We start from the raw sequence: 23,927 nt of genomic DNA, 5'->3' as shown, positions 1-23,927 counted from the left end.
AACCCGGCACAGCGTGGCTCGCGATGAAGTGAAATTATCGCGCCTGCTAAGTCAGACGCAAAGGGGGACTGATGGGAGAGGGAGCATCACCTGATGCTCTCTCTTCCATCATTGGTTTCAACTGTATCGGCATCTATGACGTCAAAACAGTTGAATGCACGATGTAGGGGGAGCCGAAACTGGCACCGGGCCCCCCTGACTCACAGGCCCCATAGCGACCACGTGATTTGCCGCCATTAGCGGCACGCCACTGGCTGGGGGCCCCTGAGAGAGTGGGGGCCCTAGGCAAATGCTTAGTTTGCTGGCCCTGGTAAGGATATATAACTCAGCTCAGCTGTATCTCTACACTGCACCTGCAGAGTTATGTATTATTACAAACAATTCCAGATCTAATCTCACAGTCCTTGTCAGCTCTCACTCTCCCCCCACACTGACTACCGTGAGATGAGATCTGCATGTGTTTGTAATGATACATAAGTCAGCTCAGCTTTGTAGTTAGGAGAGGAGGGCATGTACTTTTCTACCCTGCATAACACTGCCTGCTTATGATTGGTCAATCTCATGTTGGGACAGAAGTACACACCCCCAGAGACAAATCTCTGGTAGCGCCCAGTTGAACTATAGCATAAATTATCTAAATTTTACAAGCTAGTATCTCCGCAACGGGAAGGAGAAATTAAAAAATAAAAACTATGTTTTACCCACCATGAAGCTACTATTCTATTATGTGGCCAGTTTACCATGCTCAACCTGGTGAAATGTACTATTTAAATGTTTTGTGTTTTTTTTTTAAAACAGCAATGGTATTTTTTACCATATCAAAGTCTTTATCAAAAATAAAAATTAGAAATCTTGCAATTTTCACACCAACCACTTTGTTTTTTTTAGACCTTAACTTCCTGTTAATTCAGGAATGATTAGGCCCTGACCCTGTCTTTTCTACTGAAGCATCTAATGAGCATGTGAGAAGGTCATTGTGAAGGGAGGGAGAGCAGGGTCAGCTGTGACATTTATTGTAATTGGTGGATCCTGTGTTGTCTCTGATAAGGACAATTTTGACAAAATTCATGTAACACAAAAACGTGATTTAAACAATAGGTCATTTTCTGAAGAAACATTGACTTTAACATTACCAGTGTCTATCCTCTGTGGATAATAGCTGACAGCAGCCAAACCCTTGACTGTAGGGAACCAGAGGGTTTCTTGCATCGGACAGCTCCCTAACCCTGTTGATCCCCCACAAGGTGAATCTGTGGTCTATTGTACTAGTATTTCCAGCTGATAAACGTACATTTGTTTCCTGCTGGCTTAGTATGGCTTAGTTCTTGTCCCACTTTATCCTTGGTGCCCTCCATCAGTGTAGTGTTGACTTTATTTTTTTTACTCTTGATATTGTCTACACTCTCCAGATTGCCAGGCGTTTTGTAGTCATCCTCCTCTGCACTGAATTGTGCACTCATTTCTGCAGCCTTCTTGGAGGCCACTGATTGCCCCTGCTTTTTGGGGTACACTGCTCCTTCAATAAGCTCTTGCCAGCTGTAGTTTAGCACATTCACCACACCTTGAGGGAAGACAATCTCATACTGTGAGAAGAAATGCAAAAGCTTCCCAAGCTCATAAAGCAAAGTTGGAGCAACATATTTATAGTCCTCAAATGGGTTCATGAACGGGTCCTCATCATAGATGCCCTGATTTAGCTTCTGGTTATGGACTTCTCCACCATTCTTCACAAAGCTAGGGGCGCCAATGTCTGGCAGCACGGCATACTTCTCCTTATGCAGCTTGTCTTCTTTTGGAGATGCGTCTGTCTTCTTCTCAGCTTGAGAAGAAACCCCTTTTCTATTTTTGTTCAAGCTGGTGTAAAAAAAAATGTAATAATTATATTTTCCAATCAAGATATTTAAGAGATATTATAGAAAATTGATATTATCACAAAGAGAAATACTCATTAATTAATTTCAAGGAAAATTGTATGTACCGCAGATTAATAAATAATAAACTACCTGCCCCGTGTGCATGGAATACCACTAACCAAATGAGAGTGCAATAGAAAGGTAAGAACATTAAAGGGGTTGTCCCCTTTCATAAAATCCCAGTCCCCAGGTGCAGTTTGTTATAAAACAAACAAACTGTGCTTTACTCACCGTCCCCAGGACCAGTGCTGAGTACCTGCCTCTGTGTTATTGGCTGCAGTACTGACATCATGTCGGCAGGTGGCAGCACATAATGGAGCTCAGTGGTTCTCAGGGGAGTATTCTGTCTACATGGGCAAAGACGCTGTACGATTTCAGAAATGCAGGCAGTAGTGCTGGACACTCAGCATTGGACCTAGGGATGGTGAATACAACACTGTTTGGTTGTTTTTTACAACAAACTGTGCCCAGGGGCTTGGATTTTCTGAAAGGAGACAATCTTTTTAAACCTACCTGTTAATGAAGCTTGCAAGACGAGGATTGATGTTCATGTACTTCATATCTGAGGGTAATTCCTCAGGCACTTTCTTAGTTCTTTTAACTGTTTTTGTTTTCATCTGAAATATAAAGTCATAAATAAAGCAACATCACTAAAAGGTATGGACAAATTTGGGAACTTCTTTTTTTTATGTATGTATTTTGGGCTAAAACTAATTTTTGCGATTGGTTTTGATTAAAAATGTTTTGTCTTTTCCAGGATCTCTGTTTGCATGTCCATTGCTAGCTGCAGAATGAGCTGATCATCCACTTCATTCTAAGAACAAAGAAATGGAATTCATGTGGAATACAGATTTGCTAAATAATGGATGCAAATGAAAGCAGAAGGGCCCCATTGACAATAATGGGGACTGGCTGGTTTCTGCTGTGCCTGTTTTTAATATAACAGAGAGCACAGTAGAGTTACTCTTAGTATGCCAGTTCTGTACAATATCAGGCATGTGGAATTTCAGATCATTCATCACATGTACTTGTTTTGATGTGTTAGAGTCTTAGGCCACAGCCCCACTATTAGTATTTGGTCAGTATTCAGTCAGTATTTTTTCTCAGGAGTGGGAGCCAAAACCAGGAGTGGGTGATAAATGAAGAATTGGTGACTTGTTTCTATTATATCTTTTCTCTGATTGTTCCTCACCTGGTTTTGGCTCCCACTCCTGAGAAAAAATACTGACTGAATACTGACCAAATACTGATAGTGCGGCCGTGGCCTTAAAGGAGTTGTCCCGCCTCAGGCTACAAGTAGGCAGTCACTCTATAAGACTGCAGACTTGTGAATCCTCACATTGTGCATACTGCACTCTGTGAGGATTCTCTGGTGCCGGCGCTGGGAGCGGTGGGCATGTAACCGCATGTATGTGCTGAGTAGACAGGCGCAAACTCGCTCAAATCAAGTGTATTAAGCGAGGCCGAACACAGTCTAGTGGATTGAGCTTCAGTCCAAGTATGTATCCTGTCTCAAAAATAAGGTGGGCAATGTAATTATTTTCTGTGGACAGGATAACTATGTTGAATCTGGAAAGTCAGGGGATTTCCTAGTAAACTTAATGGGAGATATGGTCGGCACTCATGCTGTGTGCAGATGCTCAGTGGCAGAGATAAAACCACTGCACACAGAATTGCAAATAAGGAAATTTGTTTTATTGCTACATTAATATATGTGAAACCTGGAAAGGGAAAATGGCTAATGTTTTGGTTGCCATTTGGTACATGAGGGGTTTATCGCTTATATTTAAGTGTATGAAGATTGCTTTATAGTCTACAGCAGTTTGGATGTAGGGAGGGCCACCAGATTGTCACTGGATGCTGTTAAGGCATTTCCTCTGGGCTGTCCTCCATTAGTTTGACTTTTATTTGCTACCTGAAATTATTGTACAAAGGTGGCTCTTATTGGTACTTTGTCTTTATCGGCACCTTCTTAAAAACTCAGCAAACAATAGAGGGGGTAGAGGATAGCAAGATTGTCCTCTCCCCCTCAATTATTTGTTATCAAGCTTTTAGCTTGTTTAACTTACTCTGCTAAGTGTCCTAGTTGTTTTTTGCACAACAGGAGAGATTAAAAAATTTCCTTCAATGCGAGTTTCCATTTCTTCCATGTTGCATGACTATAACATTCTCAATATAAGGATTTTATTTGGAACTTGCCAGAAGGCAGTTAAGCTCTAGAATAGACTCCCACCAGGGGTGTAACTGACGCGCCCCTGGGCCTGTGTCGCGCTGCGTTGCGCACGCGGGAGCTTACCCGGAGCCGGATCTGTTGAGGGTTGTAGTCTCGTGGCGGTGACCCGGTCCGTGCCCAGGGAGTCAAACTGAGCGGCGATGTATCAGCGGTAGATGTTGGACGACTACGCCACCCGTTGAGTACAGCTAAGGAGCTGCTGCTGCAGGGCAGACCGCTGAGGCCGGTGGTAGGATTGTGCAGCGTGATAGTATAACCCCCAACGGGAGGGGTATGGCCTCAGGGCAGCCGACGTGGATGATGGGGGTAGCAGGAACCACTCGGAGACAGTACGGTGTAGTTCAGGGTCTTTACTGGTGACAAAGATAGACCCTCCCGGAGTACTGGCTAGCGATTGGGGCCTGGTCAGTCCTTGAGCAGATGGGATCTCCCCTGGCCAGGCGGAGTTGTAGGCCTCCCAAACTAACTGTACTCTTCTGGCTACCTTGCTAGAGGCGGGTATAAGTAGCCCACGTCCCTGAGTGTACCGTGTGGTGCTCACCCGTATGGCCGGTGACTCGGGGCCTTCTAGTAGCTTCCGCTCTACGACGGCGGTGCTGGTCCCATGCGTGTGACCGTGCCTTCGGGTTTCTTGGCCAGAGGACCTGGAATCCCCTGCCTGACGGATTCTGCTGCTGGGTAGGAGTTAGTCCCCACAGCCTCGGACTCCGGGTCCGGTAAGAAATCTTCTCAGTCAGGGCGAGCTCTGCAGCTGCCAGCCCCTGACTCCTTGTAACACTGCTCCCACAGAGCTCCTGATGTTCTGTTCCTATATTTGCTTCTTTTCTCTGTCTCTACTTCTTCTCTACTCACTAACCCTGCCTCAGCCCTAGGTTTATATAGGGGAAGTTCTTCCCCTCGCAGGACTGTGCAGGAGGTGTGGCATGCATAGGATTCCTGACCAAGAGACCTCCCACCTGCTCTCAGACGTAATATCTCTATCACTGTGGCAACCAGACCCCTGGGGTGTCACATAACGACCGAGGTCACAACTGCAACTGAGCCCGTGCGGGTGGGTGGCCGCCGACTCCAGCAGAAATTTCAACTGGATGTGCGTCTTCGGACGCACATCCAGTTGAAGTGTATTGAGGCGCACAGATTCACCAGTCATGCGCTCCCGTCGTTTGCACGTTTAAGTCAGTTGCCGGCTTCAGAATAGGATGCCGTGCGGCGGGGGAGCAGAGAGAAGGTGAGTATTTTTTTTTTTTTTTTTTTAAATCAGTGAGTACACCGCGGCCACACTACTATATGGGTGACTATGGGCTGTGCATTATACTGTATGGAGGATATGGGCTGTGCATTATATTATATGAAGGATAGTGGCGCCGATAATAGATGAAGACGATGACTGGTAAGTATAAGACTAAGTGCAGGGAACTTAGATTAGTAGCACCACTCCAGCGCTGCAATTTAAAAACACTGGAGTGCTGCTTAAGGTTTTTTTTCATTGTATGTTATTGAAATTTAAGAAAAATAATAAAACATTCCAAAACATTAGTCTGTTTTGAGATCGTAATTATCAGTAGTCAAAGTCCAGAGTGCCAAGTTGCATAATCTCGTTAACCTTTAATGACCAGAGTGCTGAAATTTCATAAAACTTCAAATTTCATTGATAAGGAAGGCGCTACATGGCAATTGTCAGAAAAGGGTCACAATAAACACAACTGTGCTACTTGTCAGCGACTTACTGTCACTTGTAGTAGCATAGAAGTTGTATGCAAGTTGTAGTTGCATGTGACTTACTTGCCAAAACTGGAATGTGAGTTGCATGCGACTTGCAACCAGTGACAGAAAATCCATCACATTTGGAAATATTTGTGACTCTGTGTCATTAGATGCGATGTTGTAATGTGACACTGTGATTTGAGTGCGGTGAGACACGTATGTAGCCGTGTAGCCCTAGCCTTATTCTTACATAATATATTTAATTTGACAGTGGAAAATTTTACTTTACTAATACAATAGAATAAACCCACAAAACGTAGAGAATTTTCAGGATTGCATACTTTCAGGGCCAGCGTCAGCACCCGGGCAAGTGCCGGGGCACTGAGCAGGCAGGGGGCCCACTCACCGTCGGGCACCCCTGCACGCTATGGGACCCGTGAGGGGTGTGGTGCCGATGCCAGCGCCCGCTCCCCCCCGCTTGCTCAGGGCCCCGGCAGCCGGCGAAACAATACTTACCTCTCCCCGTACCTCTCCCTGTGACGTCTCGGGTCAGAGGGTGCAGTGACGTCTTTCCACTGCACTCTCTCCTGAGCCGTCACAGCGCAGAGCGGGAAGACGCTGGAGTCCGCAGCAGCGGCAGCAGGTGAGAAATGAGGTGACTGAGTATTTGATTTTTTTTTTTTAATGTATGGAGGCATGGGGCATTATAAGGGAGGGGTGTGACATCCTGCATGGGGCATTATAAGGGGGGGGTGACATAATGCATGGGGCATTATAAGGGGGGGGTGACATCCTGCAAGGGGCATTATAAAGGGGGGTGACATCCTGCATGGGGCATTATGTGGGGGCACAGCCTCCATAGAGCATTTTATGGGGGCCAGTATTCTGTATGAAGCGTTATATGGGGGTCAGTATCCTGTATGGAGCATTTTATGGGGGACAGTATTCTGTATAGAGCGATTCGCCGGTTTCTGAGCTATTGTGGAATTTTCAATCAAACTTATTAACCAAAGGAGGCCTGGATTTGAAGTCACCCCCAGAATTAAAGTGGAAAAACACACTACAGGCTGATCCAACTTTGATGTATTGTCCTTAAAACAAGTCAAAATGAGGCTCAGTATTGTGTGTGGCCTCCACGTGCCTGTATGACCTCCCTACAATGCCTGGGCGTGCTCCTCATGAGGTTGCAGATGGTCTCCTGTGGGATCTCCTCCCAGACCTGGACTAAAGCATCCGCCAACTCCTGGACAGTCTGTGGTGCATCCATGTTGGTAGATGGAGCGAGACATGATGTCCCAGATGTGCTCAATCAGTTTCAGGTCTGGGGAACGGGCGGGCCAGTCCATAGCTTCAATGCCTTCATCTTGCAGGAGCTGCTGACATACTCCAGCCACATGAGGTCTGGCATTGTCCTACATTAGGAGGAACCCAGGGCCAACCGCACCAGCATATGGTCTCACAAGGGGTCTGAGGATGTCATCTCAGTACCTAATGGCAGTCAGGCTACCTCTGGCGAGCACATGGAGGGCTGTGCGGCCCTCCAAAGAAATGTCACCCCACACCATTATTGACCCACTGCCAAACCGGCCATGCTGAAGGATGTTGCAGGCAGCAGATCGCTCTCCACGGCGTCTCCAGACTCTCACATCTGTCACATGTGCTCAGTGTGAACCTGCTTTCATCTGTGAAGAGCACAGGGCGCCAATGGCGACTTTTCCAATCCTGGTGTTCTGTGGCAAATGCAAAGCATCCTGCACGGTGTTGGGCTGTGAGCACAACCCCCATCTGTGGACGTCGTGCCCTGATACCATCCTCATGGAGTTGGTTTCTAACCATTTGTGCAGACACATGCACATTTGTGGCCTGCTGGAGGTCATTTTGCAGGGCTCTGGCAGTGCTCCTCCTGTTCCTCCTTGCACAAAGGCGGAGGTAGCGGTCCTGCTGCTGGGTTGTTGCCCTCCTACAGCCCCCTCCACGTCTCCTAGTGTACTGGCCTGTCTCCTGGTAGCGCCTCCAGCCTCTGGACACTACGCTGACAGACACGGCAAACCTTCTTGCCACAGCTCGCATTGGTGTGCCATCCTGCATGAGCTGCACTACCTGAGCTGCTTCTGTGGGTTGTAGAGTCCTTCTCATGCTACCACGAGTGTGAAAGCACAACCAACATTCAAAAGTGACCAAAACATCAGCCAGAAAGCATTGGTACTGAGATGTGGTCTGTGGTCCCCACCTGCAGAACCACTCCTTTATTGAGGGTGTCTTGATAATTGCCAATAATTTCCATCTATTGTCTATTCCATCTGCACAACAGCATGTGAAATTGATTGTCAATCAGTGTTGCTTCCTAAGTGGACAGTTTGATTTCACAGAAGTTTGATTTACCTGGAGTTATATTCTGTTGTTTAAGTGTTCCCTTTATTTTTTTGAGCAGTTTATAATAAGATTTAACCCCATAATATTGAAAATGTAAGAGTATTTCACGTTTACAGTTTTTAATGATTGTAATACCCTAATAATAATAAGACCAATGCTAGTGACCACCTTCAAATCTTACGCTCCATTGCAAGATGAGTTAGAACTGTCCCATCCATTTTCTGGTGAAAAAAAGTGAGACAGAAACTCATGCACTATTAAACAGTAGTAAATAGTAGTTATTGCAATATATACAATAATACACATTATGGGACTAACAGGATAAGAAGTTGTTCAGTAAGGGTGTTGGAATAAAGTTCTGAATTCTTCAAATTGGCTCCTGGAAGTTGCTTTGTCAGAACATTAGCTATCATCTCGTCAGTCTCGCAATAAACAAACTCAATTATGCCATGTTCTATCAAATCACGCAGGTGATGATACTTAACATCAATGTGTTTGGTTATCGCATTGATCTTCTCGCTGCATACAAGTTTAATGCATCCTTGGTTGTCTTCATAAAACACTGTCGGTTGAGTTGATGGCTTACCAAGATCGCCTAACAATTGGTTTAACTCAATGACCTCTTGACTTTCGTGGGCTGCAGACACATACTCTGCTTCTGTAGATGACAAGGCTAAAGACACTTGTTTTCTGCTAGACCAAGAAATTTAACTTTCTCCAAGCTTGAACAAATAGCCGCTTGTTGATTTATGATCACTTAAGTCACCGGCCCAGTCTGCATCCACATAGCCTGTGAGTTTTGGATCTTCTGTTGCAGATATCCTTAAATTATCCTTAAATTTAAGTCTTGAGTCTTTTTCAAATATTGAAGAACTCTCTTAACAGCATTCTAGTCTTTTTGGCGCTGTTTTTCCACATATCTGCAGAGAATTCCAATTGTTACTGCGATATCCAGTCGAGTTATAGTTGCTATGTATAGAAGTGTCTCCACTGCCTGTCTGTATTTCTCATTGTTAGGTAACAGATCATCTTCTCCTTCCAACTTTAAGTAGGACGGTTACATTAGGGTTGATATAGCTTTGGCTTCTGACATTCGAAACGGATTCAGAATTGAGTTGATTTTTGCACTTTGGTTTAGAAGAAAGCTTCCATCTTCTTCTTTGGATGTTGATTTCTGGATAATATATGTCACATTTCCAAGGTCTTTAGTTTCAAAATGCTGATTCTGAATTTTAGTCATCTTTGCAAAGTCTGTTTCTTCCTGAAGAACCATAATCACATCGTCCACATATAAAAGAATATACATCCACTTTCAGTCTGTACATTTTGTGTATAAACACTGATCTGCTTGACCTTTTTTAAATCCTTCTTTCAATAAGACTTTGTTCATTTTGGTATTCCATGCTCTTGCCGATTGCTTAAGACTAGTGTTGAGCGAGTATGTTCTGTCCGAGTACGCTCGGGCCGAGCACCTAGTATTTATAGCTGCTCGGTGATATGGTTGAATCGCTCCCGTGTGCATGATTTGCGACTGTTTAGCAGCTTTATTACATGTGAGGAATGTGTAAGAAATAGACATTCCTCCCATGTAATAAAACTGTCAAACAGTCGCAAATCATGCACACGGGAGTGATTCAAGCATATCACCGAGCAGCTGTAAATACTCGGAGCTCGGCCCGAGCGTACTCGGCGAAAGGGTTAACAGAACATACTCGCTCAACACTGCTTAAGACCATTGAGTGATTTTTTTAGTTTGCAAACGAGATTCTCTTCACCCTCTTTGATATAACCCTCAGGTTGAGTCATGTGCAGGTCCTCTTCAACGTCAACATTTAAAAAGGCAGTTTTGATGTCCAAATGTCTGACAAACATATTTTGTACAGCAGCTATAGCCATTAGAGTCCTAAATGTGGTCTGCTTAGTACCTGGAGAAAAAAAAATCTTCACCATAAGTCTGAGAATATCCTTTTGCGACTAATCTTGCTTTAAATCTGTGAACTTTGCCTTCAGAGTTATACTTGGTCTTAAAAACCCGTTGTCATTTGATTGCTTTCTTGCCTTATGGTAGTTTGGTGAGTTTCCAAGTTTGAAGTTGATGAAGGGATTTCATTTGCTCATTAGCAGCATTAAGCCACTTCAGCTTTTCTTGGACAGGTAGTTGTTGCATCTTATTCCATGACTGCGGCTCTGACTGTGTTTTGACAAAGTAGGATCGCTTAGCTGGTATACCATTGTTTGATCTCTGCTTGTGACCTAGTTCGTTTCTGGGTGCAGGATTCTATATCTTTTCTGGGTTTCACTGTAGCTCACGAAGGTACCTCCTTTTGCAGGAGATTCCCACTTGGTACATTTTTGTTTGCAAATATGTACAAATACTTCTCAATATTCTTATGTGTTGTAGTTCAGTCTTCTTGCTGTTCTGGTACATTTTTGTTTGGAAATATGTACAAATACTTCTCAATATTTTTATGTGTCGTAGTTCAGTCTTCTTGCTGTTCTATTGCTCAAATGGAGTTTTCTCAGTAGCTTTACCTACTAGTCTACTTTGAAGATAGCAAGCTGTCATGATTGCTTCACCCCAATATGTAGTTGGCAAATCTGTGTCGAATAGCATACTTCTTCCACAACGTGTCCGTTTCCTTCTTTCTGCTACACCATTCTGTTCAGGGTTGTATGGTACAGTGGTCTGAAACACGATTTCATTTTTCATTAAAATGCTTTGTGTTTCATTACTTGCATATTCAGTTTCATTATCTGCACAAAGAATGTTTGGCATTCTCCCAAATTTGTTATATACTTCAGCAAGATATATTTCAAGTTTCTCTGGAACTTCATCTTTGCTGTGAAGCAGATAGACAACTGTTTATCTTGAATAATCATTGAGAAATGTGAGAAAAATCTCTCTTCTTTCCAGGTATTTGAGTACTCATTGGACCACAAACATCTGTGTGTATTAAGTCTAGAGGCTGTTCTGATTTTGTAGTACTTGACATTTTCTCCTTAAGACAGCTAGTACATTTCATTGTCTGATTACACAGATCGACTGTAATACTATCAGCAAGTTGCTTTTAAACTAACTTTCTTATTGCTTCTGGGTCTCTATGTTCAAGATGCCTGTGCCATACATGAATATAATTATTGTGCTGTGTTCCTGTTTAGCAGTGTATACACTTTACTTGCATTTTAGCTGGTACAACTCATCTTTGATCTTTCCTTCTGCATCCACAGTAAACACAGCTTCAGTACTTCACGTGTTATATTCTTCAATAATGGCACTTTTAATCGTTTAATGATTATTTTGCCTTTTCAGCTGATTCATTCTAGCTTTCCAAATTTTGCAGTGAGCCTTTAGGGGCCCTGATTTCTTGCACATAAAATACTCATGTACTTCCTTCAAATTATTTTAATTTTTCGGTAGATCTTGGGTTTTTAAAGTGGATTCTGCTTTGGATAGCCCACTGCTGCTTACAATTTCTGTCTTTCGCTTATACTCATCTACAAGCTTTCCTCTGACATACTCCAATGTAAGCTTATAATCTGGCAGCGTATCAAGTGCAGTTACAAGTGTGTCAAAGCTTTCTGGTAGACCACTTAGTAGTAGTGCAGCAACAAGGAAATATTTTAGATCTTCCCCAATGCCCCGCAGGGGCTCCACAATTTCTAGAGTATTTCTCATGTAAGCATGCATATCTTAGCCTTTGTTTAGCTTAGATTTATACAGCTTTTTCATTAAATAGAGCTTATTGCTGAGATTTATCCTTTCATACACTCTCTGCAGCTGTTTGCGCATTTCTTTTGCAGTTTCACATTTACATACAGTACATGCACAATCGGATCATCATCTATACTGAGGGAGATACTGCTTTGTGCTTTTTGATCCTTCTCTACCCAGTCTTCTAGTAGTGGGTCAGGTCTAGACGTCTGTGTATTTCCAAGTACCTTCTCTTATCAGCAGCATCTTTACCTTGAATTTCCAGGATTGGTAGTTCTGGTTAGACAGATTTGGCACTGTGAACTTCACAGCGTTGCTGCTGGTGGTCATCTTTGGTTCTTCTTCTTAGTACACTGTTGTTCTCTCTCCTCTGGGCTGTTCTCTGGGTATTTGGGTCTATAACCTGTTGGCAGAGGTACTGTCCAACCGTTCAACAGTGAATATATGTTTATTCAGGAACAAAGATAACATAGCTTACAACTGGTATTTCTTATGTCTTAGGATCTTAGATTCTTGCCTGTCAGCTTGCAAAGTGAAAGTAAAATGTGTTCCAGCTACACACACATAGTGAACAGTGAAACTTCCTGGGCTTTTTTTGTTTGGGGGGGGGGGGGGTTAACGTTGCTTTACCGGCAATATAACACTATTGCTGGAGACAAACTCATGCACTATTAAACACTAGTAAATAGTAGTTAATACAATATATACAATAATAAGCATTATTCCAACAACAAGAAAATACAAAAACAAAGTAAAAACAGATGCCCATATTCATTTTAGATTAAATGAAACACTACATCAGTGGTCCCCAACCTTTCTTATCTTGAGAGCCTCATTTAGCAGGACCCCTCTCACTTACACCATAGTGACACCAAGAGCCCCACTATCTATAATGACAGCCAAAGATTTCCCATTGAAAGCACATTGAAACATTGTGCCCCCCTCACTTATAGACAGTATATTTACGTCCAAAGGTTACCATTTTACTCCCTTTCGGTATTCTTGCATCATACACATTCACCATCCTATCACACCCACCTTAAAGCACGACTCTAGCTGGCATTATCCTCGTATCCCACATTTACTATATTTATCCTCCCCACCAGTATATGCGCATCCAGATCTGCTCTTCTGTGCAGCGCTACTCACAAAAGTCACCATCAGGCAACCTCCTCTACATAGTTGTTTACTAAACCTCGTGCCAATGCCATAGCTACCAGATAGCTGCGAGCCACACAATATGGTCTTGCAAGCCACATGTGGCTCCGAAGCCACAAGTTGGGTACCCCTGCACTACATAACTCACATGTAGATGTCTCAATTGAATACGCAGCCTGGTAGATAGGCTTTTCTTGATGCAGAGTAGATTCTGTTTGTTCTCTTGGTATCACAATATTTTAGCATTTTTAACCTCTTTCCATTTGCACATGTTCCATTTGTCTGCTCTGTTCAGAGGAACGGCTACATTATATTACTTATACAAATGGAAGAAGAGGGAACCATTCTGGTATTATGGGCTTGGTCTGGATTCTGTTGTGTGTTCATTTTTATAAGGGAAGAAAAAGCAAATTATGCAGAACTTTTTCATTCGTTCTAAAAAAAAAACACAAAACAGAACCCAGATGGATACAATAATAATAAATGTGGCCCCTCTGCTACAGTTTGCATCAATAATGCAACAGGTCTATTTAGCACACAAATTCTGTTTGTTCTACTAAACATAACAGACAAAAAGAATTTTCAAATGGAAATGTGAACTTCGCCTTAAGCATTTTTAAAACTGAAGAACTAGAAAACTAATCTACAGGATAGGGCGGTGAGCATAACATGTACCTGGTCATAGAAATACAGGGGTCCTGTCTTCGGCATCATGGATGACATTGGTATTATGACACACTGGAAAAGATGTAAAACAAATTATTTTGAAATCTATGATTCTTATAAGACACAAAACAAATCTCTATACTGTATATTGGCCTCCTCCAGTGCTGCAATTGCAATTCTGCAGGTTTCAATACCAAAACGTCCTAGCATTCCTTGTGGGCTCGATGTCTGCACAGATACTGGCTATTATATTATAGGCTCTAAGATCATGTAAAGCCAATTTCATATTTAAAAAAATGAAAGAGGCAAAAATAAGTATTTAGATGTCATTTCGAATAAAATATTGATATGGCTGTTATTACCCCAACATACTGTATATAGAAATAATCTAAGAAAAAGGGTATCACTATGCCAACACACCCAAAAAAAAAACCCACTAAAGTAAAAAAACAACAACAATTTATTAGAGAAAATATATTATTAAAAAATAAAAATTCATGAATCTATACACAGCATATATGCATTCATTGTTCATACATGCAACCATGATAACTCATACTGGCCAGTAGATGCAATTGAAATTCATAGAATATGTAAATATTTATTTACTACCTCCTTATTCCATCCTCTCTCTGTCAGTGTCCCTCAAGACTCTTTCCTGGGACCCCTACTATTCTCCATCTATACCTTTGGCCTGGGACAAATCATAAAGTCCCATGGCTTTCAGAACCACCAATATGCTAATGACACTCAAATCTATCTTTCTGGCCCAGATGTCATCTCATTACTGGCCAAAGTCCCAGAGTGTCTATAAGCCATATCCTCCTTCTCATCATGCTTTCTAAAACTCGGTGTGGACCAAACTATAATCTTTCCTCCACCTCACTCAACGTCCCCATCAGATCTATCACAATTAATGACATCACACTTTTCCTTGTATCAGAAGTCTGATGCCTTGGAGTAACCCTTGTCTCTGCAATGACCTCCAAACCACAAATCCAAGTTCTTACCACCTCCTGCTGCCTCCAACTTTAAAAGAAAACAACCCAGAATCTACTAAAATGCTAGTGCATGTGTATAGTGCTGCAGAGCGGTAGTCGCGACTAAGCTACTGTTTGGTTTCGCTCTGGCACTTTACAGACAAGGGGTGTCCAAGTCCCAGTCCCAGTGTGCTCTAGGGTGTGGGGTGCATCACATTCACTTGTAGGGCGCAGGTCTCCGCTGCCTCCAGGCTTCTGTCCACACACAATGCATGGGACACCAGGTTCTTTCCAACAGTCAAACTTTAACTAAACAGTCCAAGTTCATCAGGTGGATACAAATGGGAAAGGGCACAGCAATTCAGACTTCCTTCCTTCTTAGCACAACTCTTCTTCTGTTCTGCCACATGTTCAATCTGGACTACCCCCAAGCCCACTGACTCCATCAGCCTCAGGGAGTAGTTGTCCACTCCGGCAGTGCACCTGGGACCCACCACCTGTCCCCATGTAACTCCATGTCCACCAACCTCGTGATGTCGGAAGACTAGGCCCGCTCCATGATACCTGGCCCGAATCCTAGGCTCCAGACATGGTTGGAATGTCCATCAGGGATCTCCATTTGGCCGCCCACTGCCTTGAACGTTTGGCACATGCTGCCCCTAGCAACCCACCACATCTGAACTCTCCTCCACACTTCACTGGGTGACACTGAACCCCCTCTAACCAGAAAGTGCACCCCCCCCCTTCTTATCAGCACTAGTGCCCTCCCGCTGGGCTAATCCTATTCTTAACCATTTCCTATCTTACATGCTAAACCTATTAACCCTACTCTATATCCTATGCTGTCCTAAGCTTATCCTTATGCTATATTCACATTATGCGCTAACACTTTATATATTGTACATCACCATAATACATTATATTACATTACATTAGAGACACTTTGCTTCACATATAAAATCGCACGACGGTATTCACATAGTGCGTCTGTTGTCTTCAGGAGCAAGAACAGGGTAAGACAGTCCACATCTCTACACATGCCCTCTTGACAGCTGCAATATCCTTCTCTGTGGTCTCCCATCTTACACTCCTGCACCTCTCCAATCCATTCTTCACTTCATTGCCTGATTAACCAACCTCTCCCCTCTCTACTCCTCTGCCAATCCATTCACTGGCGCTGGTTTCCAGTTCCCCAGAAAATACAGTTTAAACTAATAATGAACTACAAGGACATCCATAATTCGTCTCCTCCATATGTGGCGCCCCTGAGGGTTCGACCGCCACAGGGATGCTGCACTTCTCTAATGGAGTGCAGTGTTCCTCCTCTGAGGTAAGAACAGTGTGATAGTCGTGACCCAACCTTTGCATCCAACACCACATTTCTCCACCAGAGGGGGCTAGTATGCACTAGGTGCTGCTCCCCTGGTTACAGTGAGACTGGGGAACCAAGAGTTAGGGGAACCAGTTAGTGGGTGCGGGTGGAGGACTTACAAGTTAGTTACACTTTAGATTTCATATTTAACCCCTTAACACCCGAGGGTGGTTTGCACGTTAATGACCAGGCCAATTTTTACAATTCTGACCACTGTCACTTTATGAGGTAATTACTCTGGAACGCTTCAACGGATCCCCCTGATTTTGAGATTGTTTTTTTCGTGACAAATTGTACTTCATGATTTTGGTAAAATTTCTTCGATATCACTTGCGTTTATTTGTGAAAAAAATGGAAATTTGGCGAAAATTTTGAAAATTTTGCAATTTTCAAAATTTGAATTTTTATGCCCTTAAATCAGAGAGATATGTCACACAAAATACTTAATAAATAACATTTCCCACATGTCTACTTTACATCAGCACAATTTTGTAACCAAGTTTTTTTTTTGTTATGGAGCTATAAGGGTTAAAAGTTGACCAGCGATTTCTCATTTTTCCAACAAAATTTACAAAACCATTTTTTTAGGGACCACATCACATTTGAAGTCACTTTGAGAGATCTTTATGACAGAAAATACCCAAAAGTGACACCATTCTAAAAACTGCACCCCTCAAGGAGCTCAAAACCACATTCAAGAACTTTATTAACCCTTCAGGTGTTTCACAGGAATTTTTGGAATGTGGAAGAAAAAAATGAACATTTAACTTTTTTCACAAAAATGTTACTTTAGACCCAATTTTTTTTATTTTCACAGGGGTAACAAGAAAAAATGGACCCCAAAATTTGTTGTGCAATTTCCCCTGGGCACGCAGATACCCCATATGTGGGGAAAAAACACTGTTTGGACGCACGGCAGGGCTCGGAAGGGAAGGAGCGCCATTTGACTTTTTGATTGTAAAATTAGCTTGAATAATTAGGGGACACCATGTTGCGTTTGGAGAGTCCCTGATGTGCCTAAACATTGGAGCTCCCCCACAAGTGACCCCATTTTGGAAACTAGACCCCCGCTTGGGGGGGGGGTCTAGTTTCCAAAATGGGGTCACTTGTGGGGGAGCTCCAATGTTTGGGCACACAGGGACTCTCCAAATGCAACATGGTGTCCGCTAACAAATTGAATGGAAAATCGGCTCAAATTGTTAGCGGACACCATGTTGCGTTTGGAGAGCCCCTGTGTGCCCAAACATTGGAGCTCCCCCACAAGTGACCCCATTTTGGAAACTAGACCCCCCAAGGCACCTATCTAGATGCATATTGAGCACTTGGAACCCCCAGGTGCTTCACAAATTGATTTGTAGAAATGAAAAAGTGAAAAAAAAAAACACACACAGGGGCTCTCCAAACGCAACATGGTGTCCGCTAACAATTTGAGCCGATTTTCCATTCAATTTGTTAGCGGACACCATGTTGCATTTGGAGAGTCCCTTAGTGAACATTTTGAACCCAGAGGTACGACACAGAATTTGATAACATTAGGTCATCATATTGAATAAGTTGTCATTAGTCTTGAGCGCAAGTGCTCGCTACTTGAGTTTGCATCGGGTACTCAGGTATGCACCATGTACTGCGTGTGCTCGAGTGACATGCTCGAGTCCCCGCCCGGATGTTTCACGGTTATTAGACACCCAAAAAAAAACATGCGGGGATCGCTCGTGCATGGCAGGCAATCCCCGCAAAGTTTTTTGGGCCGTGAAGTATATGGGGCGGAGACTCGAGCATGTCACTCAAATACCCACAATACTCAATGCATACCAGAACACCCGATGCAAACTCAAGTAGCGAGCACTTGCGCCCAACACTAGTCGCCATATCGTCATCTTTTTTTCTTTCTTTTGAAAAAAATCACAACCCCATCACAACCCTAACCCCAACCCCAGCCCTAACCCTAACACAACCCTAACCCTAGCACAACCCTAACCCTAGCACAACCCTAACCCTAGCACAACCCTAGCCTGAGAGTTTATTTTTTACGCCGTTCCTCATGCGGTATAAGTGATTAGACGACCTTATTCTTCGGGTCGGTGAGACTACAGCGATACCAGAATCATATGGGGTTTTTATGACTGACAGCTGTCATACACTCAAAGACGCATTTTTTGTAAAATCTAGTTTTTGCATCGTCATATTTTGAGAGCTATAATTTTTCCAGATTTTGGCAGACAGTCATTTGACGGCTTTTTTTTTGCGGGATGAGTTGACGTTGTTATTGGTGCCATTTTCAGGCACGTGACATTTTTTGATCGCTTTCTATTCCGATTTTTGGGAGGCAGAATAAACAAAAACCAACAATTCAGGAATTGTTTTTTTTGTTTTTTTTTATTCTGTTCCGAGTGTGGTAAAATTGATAAGGCAGCTTTATTCTTCGGGTCAGTACGTTTACAGCGGTACCACATTTATATCGTATTTCTATGTTTTGCACTTTTACATAATAAAAGCAATTTTATAGAAAAAATTATTTTTTAGCATAGCTTTATTCTGAGAGCTATAACTTTTATTTTTCGGCTGATGGAGCTGTATGGCAGCTTGTTTTTTGTGGGACGAGATGACGTTTTCAGCGGTACCATTTTTATTTATATTTGTCTTTTTGATCGCGTGTTATTCCATTTTTTGTTTGGCAGTATGGTGATAAAGCATTGTTTTTTGCTTTGTTTTTTATTTTTATTTTTTTACCGTGTTCACTGAAGGGGGTTAACTAGTGGGACAGTTTTATAGGTCAGGTTGTTCCGGACGCGGCGATACCAAATATGTGTACTTTTATTGTTTTTTTTTGTTGTTTTTTTTTTTTTATAATAATATTTATTGATGGGTACATTATATTTTTATTTTTGGTGGATTATTTTTTTTATAAATATTTTTACAATTTTTTTTTTTATTTTTTTTCACTTTGATAGTTTTTATACTTTATTACTTTGTCCCACTATGGGACTTTCACTTTTTTTTCTCTGATCGCCTGCATGGCACAGGAATGCAGCACCATCCCTGTGCCATGCAGGCTGTCAGCGCTGGACAGGGAGAAGATTGTTTGGAGATGCACTGCGCATGTCCAAAAAATCTTCCTGCTGTCTGGTGACCCAGATGTTGTCATGACGACATCGGGTCGTCATGGCAACATCCTGGAAGCCACGGCAGACAGCGCTGGAAGCCGGAAGAGGAGGTGAGTATCTGCGATCACCTCCCCTTGCCACCGCAATGCTGCGATCGACTTTGATCGCAGCATCGCGGGGGTTAATGTGCTGGGAGCGGTGCGTGACCGCTCCCTGCACATAGTACCGGGTGTCAGCTGTGACAATCAGCTGACACCCGGCGTCGATCGCGCCCGCACAGCCTGTGTGCGCACGCGATCGCCATGACGTACTAATACGGGTCTGGCTCTTAAGTCCCAGGGCACAGATGCGTATTAGTACGTCTAATGTTGTTAAGGGGTTAATAAAAAGCCATCTTTGGTCTTGGTCTTTCGCTGGTCCTTGATAGTCAAGGTCTTTCGGCTGTTCTCTGTGCTGTCATAGACTGTGTAAATGTGACCTCCCTCCCGGAGCCCAGATCCTGTGTGGGCCTGCACCGGCAAGGGACACAGCCCTCGTACCTTAGCCTTGGGACGAGAGGCAGGTGGTAGACGAGGAATGTCTCAACCCGGCCAATGACCAGGACCAAGAAGGCCCGGAGCTCAAGAGTGTGGCTCCACAGCAAATGGATCCCAGGCAGGATGCAGACGGAGCGGAGTACGCCACCTGTCCTCGCCCTGCTGATATATTCAGAGGGACTCCGGCTGCAAGTGGGGTACCGGCCCCCGACCTTGCTACTCTATGTCCTGGTCGGGAAAGCCCGGTAGGCCCTGAGGATCCCACCGAGTATCGTACGGAGCGGAGCTGCCACCCGTGCCCTTGTTCTGAGAGGAGCTCAGAGGGAGTCCCGGCCTATTTGCACACACACGGACAGGAAAGGATTTGGTCTGTAGTTCAGGAACACTCTGGTGTAGGGTCCCGACTGAACGCTGGACTTACTCAGAGGTTGTCGGACCCCCGTCGCTGGTGACCGCAGGACTCCGCGGGGAGCAGGGAGTCGCCTTCCTACTGCCATCTCTAAAGTGAGTAAAGCCTTGGAAGTTCACCCCTATGGCCTCCGGACTGTTTATTCTGCGCTACAACGCACGACGCGGCGCCCGTCTCCATCTACTACTATCCCCCTCCATCTTGTCCTTCTGCCCTGAGGCCCTGCTCCGCCTGTGGGGAGTAGTAAGAACTTTGGCCGCCATAACACCATGCCTCAGCGGACTGCGGCGGCGCTGGTGGCCTTCACCAGGTGCCACAGGTGACGTAGTCGTTAAATCAGCCACTCAACCCGGATGAGCCCACACCATCTCTTTTAATGTGACGGCCCTGAGCACGGGTCGGGTTGGGTCGGGTCTGGGCCACGGCTGCACCCCATCTCTCCATCACAGGACCCGACTCCGAGTCCCCCATCACCCAGGGTAAACTAAAGGGCTTTTTCGAGCATGAGGCGTCACACATACACATCACCAAATTAATCTCCCTATATTTCCCCACCAGTAATCTCCAGTCCTCACAAGATCTCCTTCTCTCCTCCACTCTCATGTGTTCCTCACCCAATTGCCTCCAAGATTTTTCCCGAACATCATCTTCTGGATTTCATTGCCTCAACATGTACGATTGTCTCCCGCACTTGGAACCTTCAGACACAACCTGAAAATTCATCTCTTCAGGAAAGCCTACAGCCTGCAATTACACCACTGCCACTTCACTGCGGGCAGGGCTGTTCCAACTCTGCTCCCCATTACCCTGTAGATTGTAAGCATGTATAGCCAGGGCGTCCCCGCCCTCTGTACCAGTCTGTCAGTTTGTTATCTGAATCATATACAAAATAAAGTTATGTTATATGTATGTAACCCCTTTTACACATGTACGGCTCCCTGGAATTAATAGTGCTTCAATAATAATAAATTGTGTAAATAGTGCAAATACAGTACACATGATTGAATAGAATTACAAATAGATAAATAAGTACATGGCCAGAAGGTAACTCAATACTCCTCCATAAAAAAGGCCAAAGAAGAATGCTTGGTAAGTATGAACAGATCAGATGCTATGACTTGCCCAATAAGCAGGCTAACCAACCATATCCTTATTCCAGAGAAATTGTAACGCCAAATGCCGGCGTCCCTGCGTGTCCCTTTTCCTCCATTCGACAGGGACGCTGACATACTCACTGGCCTGGTAGCGCAGCGGTGTCCCCGTTCCCTGATGTGGCTTCCTGCTTCTCTAGGCCTGGTCTCCCGGCGGCGCGCCTATTGCGCGCGCTCCCCGATTTTTAAAGGGCCAGCACACGCACTTTGGAAATGCTAATGGCTGGGAGGCATCAGGCACCATCCCTAGTAGGGAGGTACCTGAGCAACACCTGTAGTTTTCCTACTTAGTTTTTGCAACTAGTATGTTGCCAGGTCCCTATCGTTGAGTCCCTTCCCTTCTTGTCTGAACCAGAACCTGTCCCTGAAACCCATGTTGTCTAATCCAGAACCTGTTCCCGTTACCCGTGTTGGTTGAACCTGAAACCGCTGCAGCGGTACCTGAACCTGAAACCATTCCGGCGGTACCAATGGTACCTGAATCAGTACCAGTGTCTGTCCCGTCTAGTGATCCAGAATCTGTACTGTCTGTACCTGCTCAGATATCTGTTATACCAGTATCCGAATCCTGTCCTGCCGAGTCTCTGTCTGTGACTGCGATCCTGACCCTTGGGGTCAGCTGCTGCAGTACTAGGGACTGCTCAGGAGAGGTACCTGGTGGCTGCCTTCTGCGCAAGCCTAACTACACCATAAGAAGCTCTAGCGAAAACCAGGTAGCTGCTTAGCCATGCCCCTCCTGGGTAAGCCCAGCTTGTGGCACAGTGGGTCCATGATCCACATGTGTGACAGAAATCCATGTTTTTCTTATATGTAAATGACCTCATCAGGCTATTGGGAGGATAACTCTGCCTCTAAGCTGTCAGGTATAATCGCACACAGCTCTGCAGTGAGATCAGGAGAGCAGAGAGCAGCAATTACACATCACACTGGTAACTCCCACTTCATGTAAAACAAGCTCTGGAGGCAGAGTTATCTTCCAGGCAGTGCCTTCCCCATAGCCTGAAAGAGGTAAGTTACATAAAGTGCTAAAAGATGATTTATCCAAAACAAGACATCTGATATGAGGCATATAGGGAGGACTCTCCTCAGCAGTCTATAACCTGTATGCCCATATTAATAGTTTACATAGGTGAAATGTGGTGACAGGTTCCTTTTAACAGATCACAAGTGAAGCATTCTGCTATAGTGATTCTTTTCATAATACATTTTATTTATGCTTACTTATATAAATAAAATAGAAAAAACATTAAACACAAAACATTTGTAAATACATGATTCATAATAACTGTTTAATGAAACATTACTTTCCTTTTCCTATGGTCTTTTCCATTGACTACATTACAGTGCTCTAAATCAGGGTTCCCCAACTCCAGTCCTCAAGGCCCACCAACAGGTCATGTTTTCAGGATTTCCTTAGTATTGCACAGGTGATGGAATTATTGCCTGTGCAGGTGATGCAATTATCACCTGTGTAATACTAAGGAAATCCTGAAAACATGACCTGTTGGTGGGCCTTGAGGACTGGAGTTGGGGAACCCTGCTCTAAATCATATATTTTTATATTGTGCTCAAATCAACAAGCCAAATAACTAAGCTAGTTTGACTTTCTACTGTGTCCCAAAGCAACCTCTGAACTTGGATCTACAGTGAATCCATACATACAGTCTAAGACTCTAGAGATCTTATTAGTAATATATGATTTCAGATGTAGTATATAAATATATTGCTGTTACTATGCATTTTATTTTACTTTCTGCATAAACGGTAACAACCCTACATACACGACTGCTGGTATGCAAACAATTATACAAACAGTTCCCCATTCTACTATCCATGAAGCCTAGGAAAGATAACTTTATGCAAGAAATATATAACTTACATTGAGAAGACCACCTTGTCCGCAAGTTCCAAGTAATACCACTATAGAGATCTGTGGTGGCAGAGCAGGGGAGCATTGCTCAGTACACAGTGCTTGCCCTGCAGAGTTTGAAGGGTTGTTGCTTGGTTACATAGGCATTCAACCTGGCTGTGGATTTAGTTTCTACACTACATACTGGCTCTTTGTGTTATTATCAAGTACCTGCTCTCAGATCCCGGAGACTTTCTTGGTGGAGAACAAAAGATGCACACGATTGATTTTGAGTGTATGGTAATATAATAGATTGCATAAAATATGCATAAGGCTCGGCTGACACAGCTTTTTGGGGTCAATGATCAGAGAGATTGTTTAAAACAGTTGCCAGGCATATTCTTCTAATATATGTGATAATATTAATATGCAGTTGGATACATCTGATAATTACTGACTTTTCAGTACAATTGAAGCAATGACAAACATACTAAACAAGTTTATGCCAAAATTAGATCTTAAACTATTAAATTTGGTGAAATTTCCTTACTTACTAATGTGTCATTTTTAAAGGGAACCAGGCAGCAGGGTTTACTTCTAATTACAGGGCTGTATTTGTCATTTAACCCCTTAGTGACTGAGCAAATTTGGACCTTAATGACCAGGTGAAATTTTACAATTTTACATACTCCAGTGATTCTGAGACTATCTTTTCATGACATATTGTACTTCATGATAGTGGTAAAATTTGTTTGATATAACTTGCG

The 23,927-nt window shown here is 43.6% G+C and overlaps 1 protein-coding gene across 1 annotated transcript in view; it reads right to left on the bottom strand.

Annotated features, from left to right (window-relative positions):
- Positions 1 to 23,312, bottom strand: part of LOC141165040 (uncharacterized) — a 101,744-nt gene extending 78,432 nt beyond the window's left edge. Inside the window, exons 1-4 of the mRNA XM_073650690.1 lie at positions 23,191 to 23,312; positions 13,769 to 13,831; positions 2,427 to 2,530; positions 1,292 to 1,854 (exon numbers count right to left, since the gene is read on the bottom strand). Coding sequence (XP_073506791.1) covers positions 1,292 to 1,854; positions 2,427 to 2,530; positions 13,769 to 13,816 — 715 coding nt within the window. The 5' untranslated portion in view covers positions 13,817 to 13,831; positions 23,191 to 23,312. The remainder of the gene's footprint in view (positions 1 to 1,291; positions 1,855 to 2,426; positions 2,531 to 13,768; positions 13,832 to 23,190) is intronic.
- Positions 23,313 to 23,927: the final 615 nt, after the last annotated feature.

The sequence above is a fragment of the Phyllobates terribilis genome, unplaced genomic scaffold, assembly GCF_046119375.1.
Source record: "Phyllobates terribilis strain yellow unplaced genomic scaffold, ASM4611937v1 Scaffold_11__3_contigs__length_659146591, whole genome shotgun sequence".
NCBI lineage: Eukaryota > Metazoa > Chordata > Amphibia > Anura > Dendrobatidae > Phyllobates > Phyllobates terribilis.
This window is presented reverse-complemented; position numbering and strand designations above follow the sequence as displayed.